The 18100-nt window shown below is 33.1% G+C and overlaps 2 protein-coding genes across 2 annotated transcripts; both read right to left on the bottom strand.

Moving 5' to 3' along the window:
• Window positions 1-2872: 2872 nt before the first annotated feature.
• LOC102590170 (transcription factor bHLH47) lies at window positions 2873-6595 on the bottom strand. The gene is made up of 5 exons (XM_006364125.2): window positions 6492-6595; window positions 5793-5912; window positions 4277-4395; window positions 4018-4145; window positions 2873-3597 (listed from the first exon to the last, which is right to left on the bottom strand). Exons 2-5 carry the CDS (start codon window positions 5858-5860, stop codon window positions 3187-3189), a joined length of 726 nt encoding a protein of 241 aa, XP_006364187.1. The 5' UTR covers window positions 5861-5912; window positions 6492-6595; the 3' UTR covers window positions 2873-3186.
• Window positions 6596-7486: 891 nt separating this feature from the next.
• LOC102589854 (uncharacterized) lies at window positions 7487-13290 on the bottom strand. Its single transcript, XM_006364124.2, has 10 exons — window positions 12928-13290; window positions 11641-11807; window positions 11490-11554; window positions 11220-11260; window positions 11028-11116; window positions 10815-10928; window positions 9818-9895; window positions 9438-9503; window positions 8700-8777; window positions 7487-7818 (listed from the first exon to the last, which is right to left on the bottom strand). The coding sequence occupies exons 1-10, from the start codon at window positions 13037-13039 to the stop codon at window positions 7711-7713; spliced, it is 918 nt and encodes a 305-aa protein (XP_006364186.1). The 5' UTR covers window positions 13040-13290; the 3' UTR covers window positions 7487-7710.
• Between the last annotated feature and the right edge of the window lie 4810 nt (window positions 13291-18100).

The raw sequence follows: 18100 nt of genomic DNA, 5'->3' as shown, positions 1-18100 counted from the left end.
AGAGGGGAACGAAAATATTAGAGAAGCGAGTGAGATCTGGGAGAGGGGAGAGAGGGGAACGAAAATATATGTATATATACAATTTTCACGCATTTTATACATTTGCGTTTTTGTATAAAGTGAGAGAAGCGAGTGAGATCTGGGAGAGGGGAGAGAGGGGAACGAAAATATATGTATATATACAATTTTTTCTCGCTTTATACAAACACAAACACATTTTATACACTTGCGTTTGTATAAAAAACGAGAGAGGCGAGGGAGAGAACGAGAGTGGCGAGCGAGATTCACCAGGAGAGAGGTGAAATGGCAACAGTTTGATATGAGGTACAATTAAATCAAACTATATTTATAGCATTTAATTTGAATTAATAGTTTGCTATTATATACAATTTTCTCAATTAAAAACTTCCCCACGAAAAAAAATTAAGGTCAAATTAACAACATAATAATATAATGAAAAAGGAAAAGAAGATAAAAGGTAGCTAGAGTCTATAATTAAATTCACTGTATGTGGGAGTAACAAAAAAAGCAAAGTTCGTTAGAACTTAGGTAGTCTAGTTTGATTGTTATTTTTTAATCTTCAGTTTCACAAGAATTATTTTTCAAACAATTACCATGATTTTTGTCTGCAAAAATATAAAAAGAAATGTTTCTTGCAGTAAACACCTCAGGTTCGAGTGGAGAAAAATCATGTTAGGAGCGTTATTTTCAAATAGATCATGTATGTGATTCAAATTTAATTGAAGCTTCAATATGAACTTCAAAACATCCAGCGAAAAAAATACCTTCACGTTAAAAGATGAGTTGGCTGAATAAAAAATTGATAATATACGTGCGACCATCCAACAACTCAACCAAACTTTGCGGGACTTGTATATTTGTCCCTTCCCTTCCTACCCATTCTTATTTTACACGAAAGACCATTTTTGGTACGTTCTAGTGAAATACCAACTTAAAACAAGTGAGTGCAAGATCTCAAATGAGAAAACCTACTTCTTATTTTTGGATAGGTTTATTAAAATAGTCCTTTAAATATATTTTTGGGATAAGGGTCTGAAAAATATCTCAATTTTGGTCGAATTTGCTGTTGCGATACTAAACTTTCATGAGGACCTATTACTTCCCTAGACTATTTAATACCGTATTTTAAACATATATATTTGCCCACGTGAACATAAAAAATAATGCAAAATTATAAATAGTAATGTGTCCACGTGGGCAAATATATACCTTTAAAATACACTATTAAATAGTTCAGGGGGTAAAAAATACGGTATTAAATAGTCTAGGGAGGTAATAGGTCCTCATGAAAGTTTAGTATCGCAACAGCAAATCCAACCAAAGTTAGGATATTTTTCAAACCCTTATCACTATATTTTTAAAAAATTTAAAACATTTTTTTTATCTTCAAAACACGGAGCAACTTTGTATATACTTTAACCTTTCCAAACATCACTTTTATAATTATAGTGTGTGTTGCTGTTTTTAATAGTTTATACTATCAAAAGTGAGCATATTTTAACTTATCAAAATTGTCAACATTGTAAAACAACTGTTGTTTCCCCTCAATTTCTATTTAATTTAATAGCAAACATCTGTTAAATCTTTGACGAAAACTGAAATCGCGTTTCATAAATTTAATGGAAGGACAAAAATACTGTAAAAAAATATATCCAAGTGACTATTTCAAACTAACTCCCAAACACGAGACCAATTCTGTCATTTTCTTAAGATTTCTACAATAATAATGATACTTAGGGGTCGATTGGTACAAAGATCAATAATACAGGGATTAGTAATGCAGAGATTGGTAATGCATGGATTAGTAATGCAGGAATTATTTTTATCAAGTGTTTGGTTCATTGTTTCTTACCTAGTTTTGTGTGTGGTTTAAAACTCTACAAAAAAAATTCTTTCCAATTATACCCTTGAGTTATTATGGAATTTTCTATTTCATGTAATTGGGTCAAGGTAGATAATTGACGGATAATATTATTTTTTTATAGCATTTTAACTAGCTAGGAGAATAAAAATTTTTATTGTCATGTTCACTATTTTCTCACTTAAATTATTTGAGAGTAAATAATCATCATCTTAATAAATTGGAGTTAATATCTCAAAATGTCACACAACTATAATAATTTATAGAGAAAATTTATTGAACTTTGTTTTGTTCAATAAATTAAAAAAAAAACTCTTTATCATAAAATAAAATAAAATAAATATAGCAAACTAAATTAAACTATTTTTATACTCGAGATGTTTTATATATATATATATATATATATATATGCTCTTGTTTTAGTACTACTTGTGTAATGTTTAATGGACTTATGTTAAGAGGCAATATTTGACTTATGAATTGTTCTTAAATTCACACATCAACATTACCATATTAGTCGGATTATAATATTTTATATTAATAATAAATAGATTAAATAACTCATATTTTAGAAACAAAAAATTATATCTAAATAATAAAATTTGTAAGCTAATTTATTTAAATAAATTTATTAGTATAAATATAAAACATAAAATCAAGAAAATAAACAAAATGATTAAAAGGATTTGAGGGGGTATTTTTGTCTTTACCTAGATTAGTCCCATGGTATTAGAACTAATACCACCAAATGGAAGGTATTAGTTATACACCCTATAATACCATGTAGGGTGTATAACTAATCCATGGATTGATTATACATAGACCCAAAATTCCTACCAAATATAGTACTAAATAATACCACACATAATACTTGGACTATTTCTCCCAATACTCCCTACCAAACGACCCCTTAAAGTCAATTCTAGGACTAATTTTGGCCACCTTAGAGAAACCCAGAGCTTGAAAATGACCTTAACAGTAAGAACATTGTTAGAGTTCAACATCAAAATCCATAGATGTCACGTCAAGCGCCTACTTACAGGTTTTGTTTACCAACATATTTCTGTATATCTAACACTGTTATGGTATGGTTGATCTCAACTGATACTACCTCGATACTCGACAGACAAACTAGGTTATTGCTGATCAAAATACAACAAAAAGGTTATATACAATGGAGAGCTGCAAGTCCAAAGTATTGCTGAATCTGCTGCTGCTGCTTATCGTCTAAATCTACATTACCTAACTAATTATACATGCCATTCCCTATGAACGAATGTCTCGTTTCTACTAGACTACTATTATTATGCACCATCTTGAACCTCCTGTCGCAACAACTGAGGCCTCTTTTCAAGGATTTGGGATGGCCATACATCATTTGGAGTGGGGTATCTGGGCTGTGGTTTCTTCACAGTAGATGTGGGCATAGCCATGGAATCTGCAGCATCAGGCGCTGGATAAGCCTGGGGATTAGAACTCAAGGGAAAGACGTACACAGGGTTCATCATCTGTGACTGCTGAAATGCGTGCTCCGAAGCAGGCAATCTCATATAGTTAGTTTGTGAGGCAAACTCTGTGTGATGAATTTCAGGAGGAGCTAGATTTAGGTCAAGACTAGTCTCAGCTTCCCTTGCTTTGACCTCAGTCTGCAGTTTGCTAATTTCAGCCTCTAGAGCTGTATTTTCATCCTCAAGCTCCTTTTTCTCCACGCTAAGCTGTCAATAAGACAGGTTTAGTGACTGCAGAACTAGAAAAGAATAACAGCAGAATATATGTGAAGCTGTAATGTATAGATTGCAACTGAGTGGATCAGACATCCTGGATGAGGAATGAAGGGCAAAATCAATCACTCATAAAAAAATGAATCCCACCGTCTTATTATTACATCATTTTTGGTATCTTCCTTGAGTTACTGGAGAGATCACATTAGATAATTAGAACGCCGGATCATTTCAAGGGGGTGCAACTCTTCTCAGTTTGGACCTCATATTTATCCTATTTAGTGTATATACCATGTCCATATAGTGGCACAATGTTCTATGTGAATCCAGGTTCGAACTTCAAAGGACATTAAAAAGTGAAAAAATGGGCAGCATCTCCAAGCTGGCAAAACTCCCAGAAATTAGGACACTTACATATTGAGATTCAGACAGCAAAGTTGTATTTTCTGTCCTCATATGCTTGATCTGAGAAAGCATGTCCTTTACAAATCGAGCAGCTTCACTCAATACAGAGGCTTTTCCATTCATCTGCTCAGATAGTTCTGCACCAATAAGGCACACCCATGTCTAATAAATTAGCCAATCTATTTACTGAAAATGTACACTAGAGGAACCACTTCCGGGGATTTGTCAGAGGTGGACATGGGAAAGTTATAAGCAATCAAGAAATTACCAAGAGCATCAGCCAAACCAAGAAAAAGCTCATTCAGATGCTCTCTCTTCATTTTCTCTCTCTCAGCTTTGTGAATTCTTTTTGGAACTTTCTTCTGAATCTTCTTCCCGAGATGAGAGCTGTAACAAGAGAACTTTACAATCAGTACTCGTATAGATATGCCACTGATAATGATGCAGAGAGCAGTCAAAACAAAGTCAAAATAAATACATGAACTGAGTACACAAATTATTACTGTATTTATCCTGAGATTTGGGAACTTTTATGAGGATTCAAAGATATGAGAATAGAGTTATGAAGAGGCAGAAATGCATTCTCTAAATTTTGTGAGGAACTTTTGCAAGTTAGTCAGTGAGACAATGTCTACAAACGAACAAGGTATGGTTCTGGGCTTTTTATAATGTGTTAAACTTGTGAAAAAAAATAGTTGCTGCCTAGCTGGTATCATCAACCACAAAAAGATCCCTACCGAGCTGACCAGTATGCCAGCTAACTCACATGAGATTTCTCTAGTATCAAAAGAAAAAAGAAAAAGGTTCCCAGCAATACAGAATAATTTTTTCTCCGTCCATGGAGGCATAAATCTGTTCTCTATCTACATAAGGGGTCAATGCCCTTGCAAATTTAACAAAATCAGAAGGTAAGCTTTGAATAAGAAGCAATTTTGGCATCAAACTTGCATGAAAAATCACATCCCCAGGAAGTTGACAAGCTCAAATGGGGATACCAAAAAGAAGGAATTTATACAATCAAGGCAGAGTACCAACAATTATGCTCTAGAAACCCCATGATAGACAACTGGTCTTGGAAACTCATTTGGAGGACCAAGCTGCCAACTAAGGTTGTTTGTTTTACTTGGAGTCTTGGACAGCTCTATATGAGGCATCTTAGCCAAGACAATCTAAAGAAAAGGAAAATACAGTTCCCAAACAGATGCTATAGGTGCAAAAAAGAGGCTGAAACCACCCGACATCTTCTTCATTGTGAGGTGGCCTCAAAAATATGGAACATGTTTTTTGTCTCTTTGGTCTTAATTGGCCACACCCCTCTCAGTTAAGGATGCTTATGAGAACTGCCTATGGAGAGTTGACAAAGTCATCAAGAAGATCTGGATTTTGATACCTGCTTGTATTTTTTTGGTGTATTTGGTTAGAGAGGAATGAGATGTTTTGATGGGTAGTCAACTTCGTATCTTCAAGGCAAGGTGTATTGCCAATTTGTATAGGTCCAATTTGTAACGTGTTGTTAATGCACAACTTCAGGACTTTATTAACTCATTAGTTCTTGGCTTAGATGGTTTGTATAGTCACCTAGAGATTTTTTGTAAGCTCAAATGTCACCTCTTGTAATTCTCGCATCTTCTTGATGCCTTTTATTAATACCACTTTATCAAAAAAATCACATTATAAGTTTAAAAACAAAGAGACCACAGGTTTATTGAAGATTCCCATACTTAAGAGAGAAAATATGATAAGACATTCAGGCTACAAAAAGTGGAAGATCTAAAAGAACTGACCTATCTAATGATGTCTCGGCATCTGTGGCATCCTTTTCAACTATTGGAGCAGGATTTTCTGTATCCATCTCTTATTCGAGTCCACCGTGTAAGCTTTGGTGAGAAACTCTATTGGTTATCCTGAGAAAAGGAGATAAAAGGTAAGTTGCTATTGTTCAAAATTAGATACCAGTTGGTCAAATGATGAACAAGCAACCTGATCAAAGTGTTACAATCAAGCTAAATTCATTTGAAGTAACAAATTTTCAGCGTTAACGCAGTATACTTCATATAATTAGTCGATTTGCTGATCATTACTTCACCATCTATTTCCTATGCTTTGCTATTAAACAGCGGAACACAAGACACACCCTTAAATTGAGGTAAGTAAAACTCACGCGAAGCAGAAACCTAAAAAAAAAATACTCTTTAATCCCCATTTTCTATAATTAATTATTTATTGATAAGAAAACATTTAGTTCCCAATTCCTCACCAAAGCAAGAACAATTTTTTTGTAAAAGAAGCCCTGTGACTTCTGCGCCTCTGCCTCTCTCGACGTAAAAAAACCTAATAAAATTTTGTAAAACCGAAACCCCAAAGAATTAGCATCCTAAACGAAGTAAATCATTTCAAACACACCACAAATAGGGCATAAAGATAAGAATGATTAAAACTATAGAGCAATCTGAAATTGAAAGAGGTAGAAAGAAAAATTATACCTGGATGGAATGGTGAGAGGAGAGGGAGAGTCGGAAAATGAAATTAGGGGAAGAAGGAATTAGGATTGGATGTTTTTTAATATGTTGTGGGTGGGGAGGGGCGTGTGGCGAGCAGCTGGTGGTGGGAAGAATCAAGTGGGGAACGCATGAGATGCGTGCCACGCCAGCTTTGTTTTTTTGTCAAATAGCAAAGCCGTACACGTTTATGCTTGCAATTTCCACTCGCTTCGCTTTTTCGCCCATGTCATGTCATCTTTATTTACCTTTCTCCTCTCACTTGCTCAAATCCACACCACCTCTCTCTTTATCCTCCAATTTTTAATTTACCCTTCATTTTATTTAGGACAAAAGGTCCAAATTTTACCCATGAACTTTACAAAGAGGGTTATTTTTGGTTAATTGTTAGAGTAAAATCTATTTTTTTTTGTCATTTATTGATTAACGATATAAAATTTTCAACAATTTTTATAAGGAAAAAGAGAAGATTTAATTCCATACTTTCTCATTGTCTTCAACACTCATAAACCTCAATGACTAGGTTTCTATTCCTTAATCTCAAAAGTAAATATCCTCAATAGTGATGTCAGAGCTTCACCTAAACCTTCTAATGCTAAACCCATACATATACATAATATTCAATTCCTAAATCATCTAACAATATTATGGCCATCGAGATAGGTTTAAGATGTCGACCGAGGAAAATGGTATTGATGAAGGCGTGAAAGAGATCGTCTGATTTGGGGGAGATTTTTATGTCTTTTTTTTGTGAGTGTGTGTGTGGGTGTAGTTGGTGGCGAATTTGTTGTGGAGTAGCAATAGTCTTTAGGTGGCATCTCCGAGGGTAAAGAGCGACAAAGATCAACTTAAGAGGAAAGCATATGCCATTAGTCAATAAGATAAAATTCAAGCTCATTTTTTTATAACAATAAGGATAGATTTGACCCCAACTTAACTTCTACACCAAAGACTTGACACTTTTGAAAATGCTCACCACCTACTTTTAACAAACTTATATTATAAATTTTAAGTATCATGCAGAAAATGTTCAAATAGCAAACCATACATTGTAATATCCCAACTTTAAGCGCTCCTTTGTATAGATAGTGGAAGTGAATATAGCTGTACATCAGAATTCGTATGATCCCCATAGATGGGTGAATGTCTTTGCCATACAGGAGCCGGTGGTGAAAGGTTCAGTACTCTATTCTCATAGATTGATTCACACTTTCGAACAGCCAAGCTGGAACTTGCGGACTTTCATTCTCCCATCCAACGCAAGCGCTAATATGTCATATTCCTCAACGTACCAAAGCTCACCGACAGTTGCCTGCAACATTTGAAATAAATGTAATGAAGATCAGAAAGACATTAACAAAGCAAGACTGCTTTTTTAAAAATTTGAGCAATACATTAGGGTCCAACTAGGCATTTTATAATGACATGGTATATCTTCCGATGAGAGATATAGCTTCTAAGCTAGCGTGAATGTGTGATAGCATGGGTAACCCTTCAAACATGAATGATTTCTGCTATAAAAAAGGAATCCTGACTTTACTAGGTGATTTCTATAACTTGGATGAGGTCCAAGTTTTAGCGTCTTTCCCAAGCCCAGGAACAGTTCTATGGTATGAACGACCCACAACAAATTCCTATGCTCTAGAACTCTAGAAGCTCTGTATACACACTATCTGATTAGAGTAAATCCTATTTGCAGGATGTTTAGACCACATGTTCCACATTTACTTGCAATCAGCTACAATCCATGTTACAAGGTCATATAATCCCAAGCCACCGCTTCATCAAGGTTTACAAAGAACGTTCCAACTTGTTTTACACCCAAACTGTTCACCTCCATCACTTCCCCAAAAATGCTCTAAGGAGCTGTGTTGTCTCTTTTGGAGGTTTTTTTAGGTAAAATAACGGAGAGTAAAATTGGCTTCTCTATGAAAGTGGGGAGACAACAAGACCATACATACTCAAAATTGGCATCAAGTCTTGCAAAATGGCATCCCATTTTGAGATTTAAGCTTCAAATTGTTTCCTTCTCTTAAAACACATGTTGAAGTGTATGAAAGTGCCTCATAATCCTTCCAAACACAGAATCATGAGTTCCAGACATGGCCAACACGAGCACATCATATGGGGGAGGGGGTCAATGCATTCACTATTAGGCGATGAGGGTTAATTTAGATAAAAACCAAAAATTACCTTAGTGCCACGGATTTTGTTGTTTAATCTACTCACGAGCTCATGGAAAAATTGGAGTTCTGAAACCTTATTTGCTTCCTGTGCAAGATAAAGGAAAGTTGAAACAACAAGAAAAACATTCAATTAACCAAGTGACTATTTTTTTGGATGAAAATTAAGGGAAAACTCATCATAAAACTTTTCAAGGGAAAAAAGAGCTCTGGTTGAAATGATGTCTAGTCTTATTGTAGTTTATTTGGAGCCCAGACTGTGAGGGCGATTTTCCAACAAATTGTTACAGTCTCTTCAATTGAATCACCCCCAGTCATGTTTTAGACAAGCTTTTAAGGTTTCAAATGAACTTCCTTCAAACAAGCATTATTTATCTTTACCTTATTTGAAATTCAAGTTGATAGTTTTGGTTTTCCTTCGTCTTCCCGCGTTAAAAAAAATTGTTCTTCCCTCTCAATAGTAAGATGCCCAACACTAGGAAGCAAACTGGTAGTGTGGGACTGATCTCCATCAAGATTTTATTGTTTGCCCCCATCCCCTTATGTTTTAACTCTTCCTTGAACTATGACGAGGTGTTAAACATCCTGACTTTTTGTAACTGCTAGTAGTTAATTAGTGCTATTTCCTTTTAGTACCAAAAACAACGTATCACAGGGGACTAAGCAGTGATTTCCAGATTAAACATCAATAAAACAATAGACGATTAAAAATGCAGGCAACAGACCAAAAATGCTAGTAATAAACTACCTCAAGCCAACTGCTAGGGTGTCCAAGAAGTCTGGCAAATGAGGTATGAAGCATTACAGCATCATACTGCAGCACCAAGGAAGTGTGGTCAGCAAATGTTAGAAATATTGATGTATTATTTTAACAGTACTATCTTGAGAAGACGAGAGTTTAAACCAAAGAAAATAGTCCTAAAACCTAAAGGGGGTGGACCATGAGTGGAAGAATCATGCAATAGCAATGGCTGATTTATCATTAAAGTTCATAATGGTTTTACTGCCAACACTATATTTACAGCTTTCTGAATATATGTGAGTTAATTAGCACCAAGTGGTTGAAGTGCAAAGACATTAAGCATCTTCACTAAGATGTAAAGCAGAAAAGATTTGTTTAGCTCTCACAAGTTGCTTTGCAGGTGCATGTGGGAGAGCATTTCTCAATTTTTGTCTGATAGTTACTGGATCACTTCCAGAGTCCACCTACAAATTAAAACATAAAATGTAAGCGTAAAAAGGAAGAAAATACAATTTCACCAACTTATATCTCCATTATATTTTTTAGCCTAATGATTGCAACATGTGATGACCATTGCAAAGTGGTGCACCACTTGTAGAGTAGTAATTTGTATCATCATAAGCCATTCTTAGAGGAGAGAAACAACATAAATAAATTAAAAAGATAACTCATTGCTATGGTCATTGAGATAAGATGTTCATGATTCATGAACAAGGAAAAAGTCTTTGCCTCATTTATGTCACCAGATACACTCGAGGAATTCACATCCTTTATATTGAACATCGTTAAAGCGAGGCATGACTTGCAAACGTAACCACGCATCTCTTGATAATGAAATAATAGGTACAATACTGCTTTTACATACAAGACTTAACAACCAGTTGGAAAAGTAGACCTGAAGTTCAGCAAATACATTGATATTCTGAAGTCCCTAATTATGTTAAATGGACGCATACATGGTGGACCAATAAGGATGTGAATGTTAGCTGGGATGGGACCCCGCAAATTTCCATGCTAACTTTTAGCGTATTTTGAAAAATAAAGACAGCATAGCCAGGGCATACCAACACAGATATTGATGCAGATGAACAATCAATGTAATGTAGGTTCCTAATCATCTATTTGCGAGCATAAGTAATATTATATACAGCGCAAGATTATATCCAAAAGCAAAGAAGAGTTTCCCACAACTGCCTAAGAAAGCTTGAAACATCAATGTGTCTAGAATGGCCTACATTCAGAATAAAAGAAAAAACAAAAACTGTAGAGTTGAGCTCTGGTTGTATTCTTATCTCAAACATTTACTTTTTCGAGACGTGCTAAAATATACCAAAGAGATAAATTAAGATGAAGAGGGGGAGAGATTGAAGTTTATTAAAATACCTGCCAACAACCTACTAACACCCCAGTTGATGTCAGAACCACTCTGTCTAGGGTAATTTTTAGTGGGCAGATTGACTCAGAAACAGCTCTAACAGCATTTGCTTCAGCTTCAATCTGAGGAAACACAGAACACTCTCAGCATCATCAACATAACAATTCAATGAGAAGAAAGGACGTAAACTAAGATACTTTTTCATCTAAAAGCGTTTTTACCTCTGATTCAGAAGCAGGGACAGCAGTAATGTGATGGGAACCGTGGAACATGCTAAAGTGATATAAACTAGAGTTCTGAAACCAAATTGCTAAGCAACACGTGTATAAGCATCCAAATTAATAGATTGAGAGATGTTTAAAAAAGGGTTAACTCATCCCTCCAAATATTAATCAATAAGAAAGACACCATACCTTTATCAAAATGTGGCGAGAATATAGATCTCACAGCATCCCTTTACAAAAAAACAGGTGAGAACAAGTGTAAATATAGCAATTCCAAGTTCAATATGAAAAGTAGAATTCACATAACTGAACAAAATTGTAAGAGTAGCCAATATTGCCCTTCAAAATAGGCAAATTTGGCTTTCTTAATATTAACTAAACGTAACTGCTTTTGCTTCAGTGCTAGACAGGAAATTTTGTGGCTGATTATGTCCAGATAAATCAAAAGGCAAAACTTACGCAATAGGGACAGAATACTCTGGATTGAGATACAAAACATTCGCTCGCACAGGGGGATTTGCAGCCTATACGCAGAAGGAAATTAACCACCTTCAGTTTAGACACAACAAATAAGAACATGGATGAATGTTGATTAATAAGTGAAATTAACCTTGAGTACAGGAGTGACTGCTCCATCTTTGAGAATAAACAGATCTGACAGGGAAAGTGATTGAGTAGTTTCTCCCTGTTTGAGGAAAGCAGCTCCGTGATCCTCCAAGTCTTTCTCCATCTTTTCATACAATCTAGACCTCTGCTCCGCATTTGAGATAGACCACTCTGTTCCAAACCATTTAATTACTTATCAATTCAAGTAACAGAATAGGGTTTTTTTTGTGTGTGTTTAACACATAGCAAGCTATGCTATTCAAAATGGTTTCTCCATATATTAGTTCCCAAGATGTTTTATTGTCTTCTGGATTACATGCAAAGAAAACCAGAATTTGATGTTGCAAACATAATCGTTTTAAAAAGGGAGACAAAACCTTTTCTTCTGGAGTCCGATTCAGTAAAGGAGATTCCAAATGGCACTACATTTAAATGTAACATCACTGATATATGGAAAGGAATGCTCCTCCATCAGAACCACATATCAAAATTAACAACAATAAAGATAACACACCTAACGAGAAATTAAGAGAAACATCACAGCCTCAACTTTCATCTAGATTAACAGTTTTACCAAGATTAAAGCCTCAACCTATGTTGCTCGGATTCTTCAAAAATGTCAATGGGTGTGTGTTGGATTTCCCCAAAAGTAGTTTATTTTTGGAGAATCCGACACGGGTGAGGCAACTTAGGCCTCAACTTTCACAAAAATTAACTGTTTAAACATAACTAGCAGAGTGATAAACTTAACGCAAGTGACTCCATTTTCGTGCAACTGAAAGAAAAACAAAAGCAAGCAAAAAGCCTCCCAATTACAAGTCAGAATCTACCATTTTATTATTAAAAAAAAATTAAGACTAAAAAACCTTTCACGCTTTACACAGAGAGAATTACCAAAATCCTGCATTTGAGATCTCGATGTATCAATATCTCTGTCTGGTTGTTTTTCGATTACAGCTATGTCTCACTCAGCTATCACAATATACTATATACAAATCCCTGAGTAGAATTAATGCATTTATACACAATTTTTTTTTATGGAAAGTCGATCTGAGCTAATTAATTAAGGATAACAACAAGCTAAATTATCGGTGAAGCAGCAGATAATGAAATAAAGTAATACAAAAACACACTTAAGAATCAATTTAAATAATCTAGAGAATTAATTACTTGCTTCAACAATTACGAGGAAATCTGATTTCATAACAACAAAAGCAAAATAAATATGTACAAAAAAAAGAAAAGGAAACAACTTAATGAATGAATATATATAAATCAACATTACTATTACCTGTAGAATTGCGACTAGCCATAAGAAAGAGAAGATAAAAGGTAAGTGCAGAGATTAACCAGATCCAAATCGCCGGTTTCGAAATGGAACGATAATTCCTAACCCTAGACATTACTTAGTCCAGAAGATCATTATGTTCGCTCATTATTTCCTCACTTTCTCTTCGTTTTCCACAGATCAGTTCATCAGTTTTCTATTTTCAGCACTTCGCCATAGCTTATTATAACTTTACTCGCTCCCTCACTGTTCATTCATTTCACCATAGTCTAAGACTCTAGAACTGGAAAAGCCAACACATGTCAAGTTACCATAATTTGTAACTGTGGTAGCAAAAAAAGCATTTTAATATCACAATATTAAAGCGCATGACGGTGGACATAAAGGGAGAAAGTGGTTGTAAATTGTAATTATCACGTTATTAGTTCCTTTCATTATGTGTGACTACTAATTAACCTATACATCTCAAATTATGAGTATTATCTTGATTTTTTTTAGTATATAAAAAAAATCTGATAATTATATAAAGGATATTTTCGTGTATTGAGAAACTGAGGAGTTGTTACTTGTTAGGTTGTGTATCGGTTCAGTTTTGAAGTTTATCGGTTTGAGTTATTAGTTATCAATTTCGTAGAGATGTTAAACCGTTATAGAACCGTTAAGATATTGGTTTATTGGTTATTGATCGTTAACGGTTTGATTAACTGTTTAACCTTTAAGATTTGACACAAAAAAAAATCCTTAAAAATCACTTACAAACAAAGTGACAAACCAAATGAACCATGCACAAAAATTCGCAAATTGCATCTTGCTCAAAAGTAAACATTTTTACATTGTAGAATAACCAAGAGTTTGAGACAGTCATAAATAAAAGTAGGAAATAAACTCTAAATCAAAGACTTTATATACAAAATGGTATAAATTAAATTATTTAATTTACTATCGGGCTATCGGTTAACCCGTTAAGAAAAAATTTCAAACCGTTAAAAGCCAATAACTCGATAACAAAAAAGAAATCAAAATCGTTATCAAAATCGCTAAATTAATAACTCAATAAACCAATAATATTTTTTCAATTCGAATTATCGGTTTCTATTCGATTTTGAACAACCTAGTTATTATAGATAAAAAAGAGTATTATATTGTGTTTATATTTTGAGGTTAGGATAATGGAGAAAAAATTGAAATAAGAAGTCTACAACTTATTTTGTATATAAAAAAAAAAGGAGTTATTTTAGGTAGAAATAAAGATATTCTTATTAGTCTTGAAGCTTTGAACTTTTTCTATTTTGACGCTAACTTATTATGAACATTGCAATAAAAAGTTTTTAGTTTGCATGTGGGATCATAATATTTTTGGAAATGTTTTTTTTAAAAAAAAAAATTTAACGACCCTTGGGTGGGGGGGGGGGGTCGAGGGCTGAGCAACACCCCCAGATCTTAACATTAATAACAAAAATAAACAAAGTTTAGTTTATTAATTGAGATAGGTGGTAGTTAATAGCTAGGAGTGTTTAGTTTGAAGAAGCTAATCGTAGTCTTTGTTGGATTACCAATAAAACAAAGTTTAGGTTAGTTAGCTACAAGATTTTCTTTCTTTCTTTTTGGTTTGTCTTCAATCTTCATGTAGGTCTATTTATTGGTTTTTGTCTTTATGTAGGACTTTCTGTTAAGTTTTCCTACCTCGGACCGGTACAGTTTAGGGCCTGTCCTTTCTATAACATAATTGGGCCTAAGCCCAGAAGTAAACGTAGCAGGCTAGCAGCGCACAAATGCCTCTATTTTGGGATGATTATTTAATTTTTGTCTTTCATCACTTTAAATGAAACATAAATGGCTAAAATTATTCTTGACGTCAAAATTACAAATAATTTTCGTTCAACATAACTTTATATTATTGTATCATAATACAAAACAAGTTATGCCACTTAATTCCATCGAATTTACATTGATAGAGACAAAAATTTAGTTCAGAAACCATAAATTATATTGTAAAAAGACATAACTTTAGTTCCTACCAAATTTATGCTGATGAAGATAAAATTTCAATTTCAGAACCCACAAGTTATTATAATAGGTATATCTTAATTCCTACCAAACTTATGCGGAGTAAGACATAAGTTTAGTGAATTTAGGTCACAGAAATACAACACTACTTATCCACAGAATTTAATTCTTACAAAACTTATGTTAGACAAGACAAAAAATATCTAAATTTATGCCTACCAAAATTAAATCACAGATTAAGATACTTTAATTCACAATTTTTCATTAAATGAAAAATAAAGATAAAAATTAAATATTAATATCATATTTAAGAAAAAAAAATTAAAACTATCCAAAATAGGGGCAATGACTTCTAGCAACTCAGGCCCCATTTGTTTTCATTAAGATTAAGACCTCTGAATCTGAATACACGTCTGAATATTAAGATTTGCATTAAGAGGTTGGTGTCTAGATCTGAATATTAAGATGTGGTCTCCAAATCTGAACACTGAATGATTATTATTTGTTTTCAATATCTCAATGTGCATATGAAATCAAATATTATATGAGCCCGATCAGCAAGTGCGGCCCATAAGGAAGAAATCGCAAAACAGTATGTCGTAGACAGGGAATCCAACACAACAATTTGAAGGTCCAAACATAGTAATTAACCGCATAGGTGTGTTCGGTACGAATTAAAATATTTTATATTTTTTTTATATTGATTGATCAAATATTTTCTTTCGAAAAATAAACTCTTTAAAAATAAAAGATATTTTTTTAATGGAAATAAGAAAAAGAAGTTTTATTATTAGTAATATTCTACAAACACTCCCATAATGACTAGTGTAAAGAAGTTGATAAGCCTAAAAGAGTTATTTTTAGATTTCATATAACAAGGAACTAGTGTGGTTTCATAAAACTTTTCCTTGTACACCGTCGAAGTTTCATATGCCAATATGATCGATCCTAGGAATGTCAAAAATGAATCCAATTATAGGTAATCCGTCCATACTTTAAGGGTTAGGTTTAAGATAATTTAAATTGAGTTCAATATCAATCAATTCAAGCCCTAACTCATTTTAAGAGAATCTACAATTGAGCCCAATTTAATCTCCAATTTTGACCCAATTTAAGATTCTTTATTTGCATTGATGTAATGTATGTTCTTATATTGAAGCTATGAATTATTATCTATTTTATATCTTTAAGGATTTATTTATCCATTTGTAACTTCTTTTTTTTTTTTTTTTTGAGTTGAAATTCAAATTGAAGTTATAAAACTTAAATAACAATATATTAAAATTATTGAGATTAAGCGGGTCAAATTGGATGGGTCAAGACCCAACCTGTGTATAAACCCATTTGAACCCAACCTATTTGAGCTCAAAGTAAATTTGAACATGTCAAAACTCAACATAATTTCTATTTCACCATATTTCAATATCTCCAATTTCAACTCAATTTGCCCATTTGATACCGTTAATTGATTCATATAAAATTTTGTTGTACGTCATTGCACTCTCGTGGATGAATATACAAAAAAGTAAGCTAGCTGTAAACTAACTTCCAAATCGTACGAGCAATTGAACGGGAAATAAATGGGGTGAGTATCACCCTCTCTACACGTTTTGGAAGAAAAAGGCTCAAAGCCACAACTAATCAGATTTGACATGTTATTTATAGCATGAAAAGATGGAACTCATTCAATCCCCTTTTCTCCACATGGAAAAACCTCAGTCACAATTAAATATATAGTTCCAACTTAGGTAGCAGCTCCAACATAATAATTAGTAGCATTGTATCCATTCACTTACGACAACGAGCCAAAATTTAATTTCTATTTCAATTTATATTTCCTCCATCTATTTTTACGTATCCAATATTGACTTGATATATTTTGTAAAGAGCAATAAATAAAAGGGAAAACGGTCAAAAATGTCCTCCGTTTATAGTTTGACTCAAAAATGCCCTTGCAGTCAATACTTTGGTCCATAAATATCCCTATAGTTATAAAATGGGTCAAAAATGCTCTTTTTCGAACAAATATATTGCTTGTTTTCTTTTTAAACACATCTTCTTCCTAATTAAAATATTATTAAACAACACTATTCTTGTTTTTTTCTTCTAAAATCACTTCACAAATAAAAATGTAGGAGATATTTTTCTTCTTAATCTCATTCTATCAATTAAAATAGAATAACTTCATGCACCCTTTCAACAGACAATATATGTCATATATATAAGATCATAGTATATTCATCATTAATTTATATTTATATAACGATAAATAATAAAAATAATATAAGAAATATTTTCATTTTTTATTTTTTTTCTAAATTGAAGTAAGATAAACATTTTCTATTTTTTTTTTAAAAAAACACTAATCGAAAAAGAATGTGTCAAAAAGAAAATAATAATATGTTTATTTGGAAAATGAGCATTTTTGACCCATTAAATAACAATAAGGGCATTTTTGGACTAAAGTATTGACGGCAAAGACATCTTTGGACCAAACTACAAACGGAGAACATTTTTGTTCCTTTCGCATAGTTTTAGGCATTTTTGAACTAAAGTATTAATGGTAAGTGCATTTTTGAGCCAAACTATAAACGGATGACGTTTTTGTTCATTTCACATAGTATAAGGACATTTTTTACCCTTTTTCCTAAATAAAATATTTTTTTTATTATAACAAAGGCAACTTAGGAATAAAGTGATGAATTATCTTTTAAGTTTTGAAGTTGAACAAGTGAAAGTTGATGTTTAATATAATGAACTAATAAAAGTGGATGGAGGGTATTTTTGTTCCTTTCGCATAGTTTTGGCTAAAATCATCCCTAAAGTATGATCTAAACCTAAAGTACATCCTTATGTTATGTAAGTGAACAAAAAACATCCTTGAACTATCCAAAAAGTTGCAAGATTCATCCTTCTATCTATTTTTTTAAGAAACTCACGCCACCAACAAAATAAAAGTGTCAAGTCGAATGAATATATGTATACATGGTTAAGCTAGGCAAGTTAGATGATTTTTTTAATTTTTAGAAATTGAGGGTTTAAATCATATTTAGACAAAATATATTCAAATTCTAAATATTCTTTGTAAAAATATGGCCAAATACTACTCTAACTTCAAAAATTTCAAATAAAGTATTTTTTTTTAATTTCATAACTAAATGTCTACGTA

Source organism: Solanum tuberosum, unplaced genomic scaffold, assembly GCF_000226075.1.
Source record: "Solanum tuberosum cultivar DM 1-3 516 R44 unplaced genomic scaffold, SolTub_3.0 scf00482, whole genome shotgun sequence".
In the NCBI taxonomy this organism is placed as follows: Eukaryota; Viridiplantae; Streptophyta; class Magnoliopsida; order Solanales; family Solanaceae; genus Solanum; species Solanum tuberosum.
Note: the sequence above shows the minus strand (reverse complement) of the source record. Positions and strands in the feature narration are given on the sequence as shown.

Excerpts from the sequence above, each read along its gene's own strand:
- LOC102590170 (XM_006364125.2), bottom strand. The coding sequence starts at position 5,860 with ATGGATACAGAAAATCCTGCTCCAATAGTTGAAAAGGATGCCACAGAT. Across the intron at positions 4,146-4,276 it reads TGGTTTGGCTGATGCTCTTG|AACTATCTGAGCAGATGAAT; the intron begins GTAATTTCTTGA and ends TTATTGGTGCAG. Across the intron at positions 3,598-4,017 it reads TGCTGTCTGAATCTCAATAT|CTTAGCGTGGAGAAAAAGGA; the intron begins GTAAGTGTCCTA and ends TCTTATTGACAG.
- LOC102589854 (XM_006364124.2), bottom strand. The coding sequence starts at position 13,039 with ATGTCTAGGGTTAGGAATTATCGTTCCATTTCGAAACCGGCGATTTGG. Across the intron at positions 9,504-9,817 it reads ATGCACCTGCAAAGCAACTT|TATGATGCTGTAATGCTTCA; the intron begins GTGAGAGCTAAA and ends TTGGTGCTGCAG. Across the intron at positions 7,819-8,699 it reads ACAAAATCCGTGGCACTAAG|GCAACTGTCGGTGAGCTTTG; the intron begins GTAATTTTTGGT and ends CAAATGTTGCAG.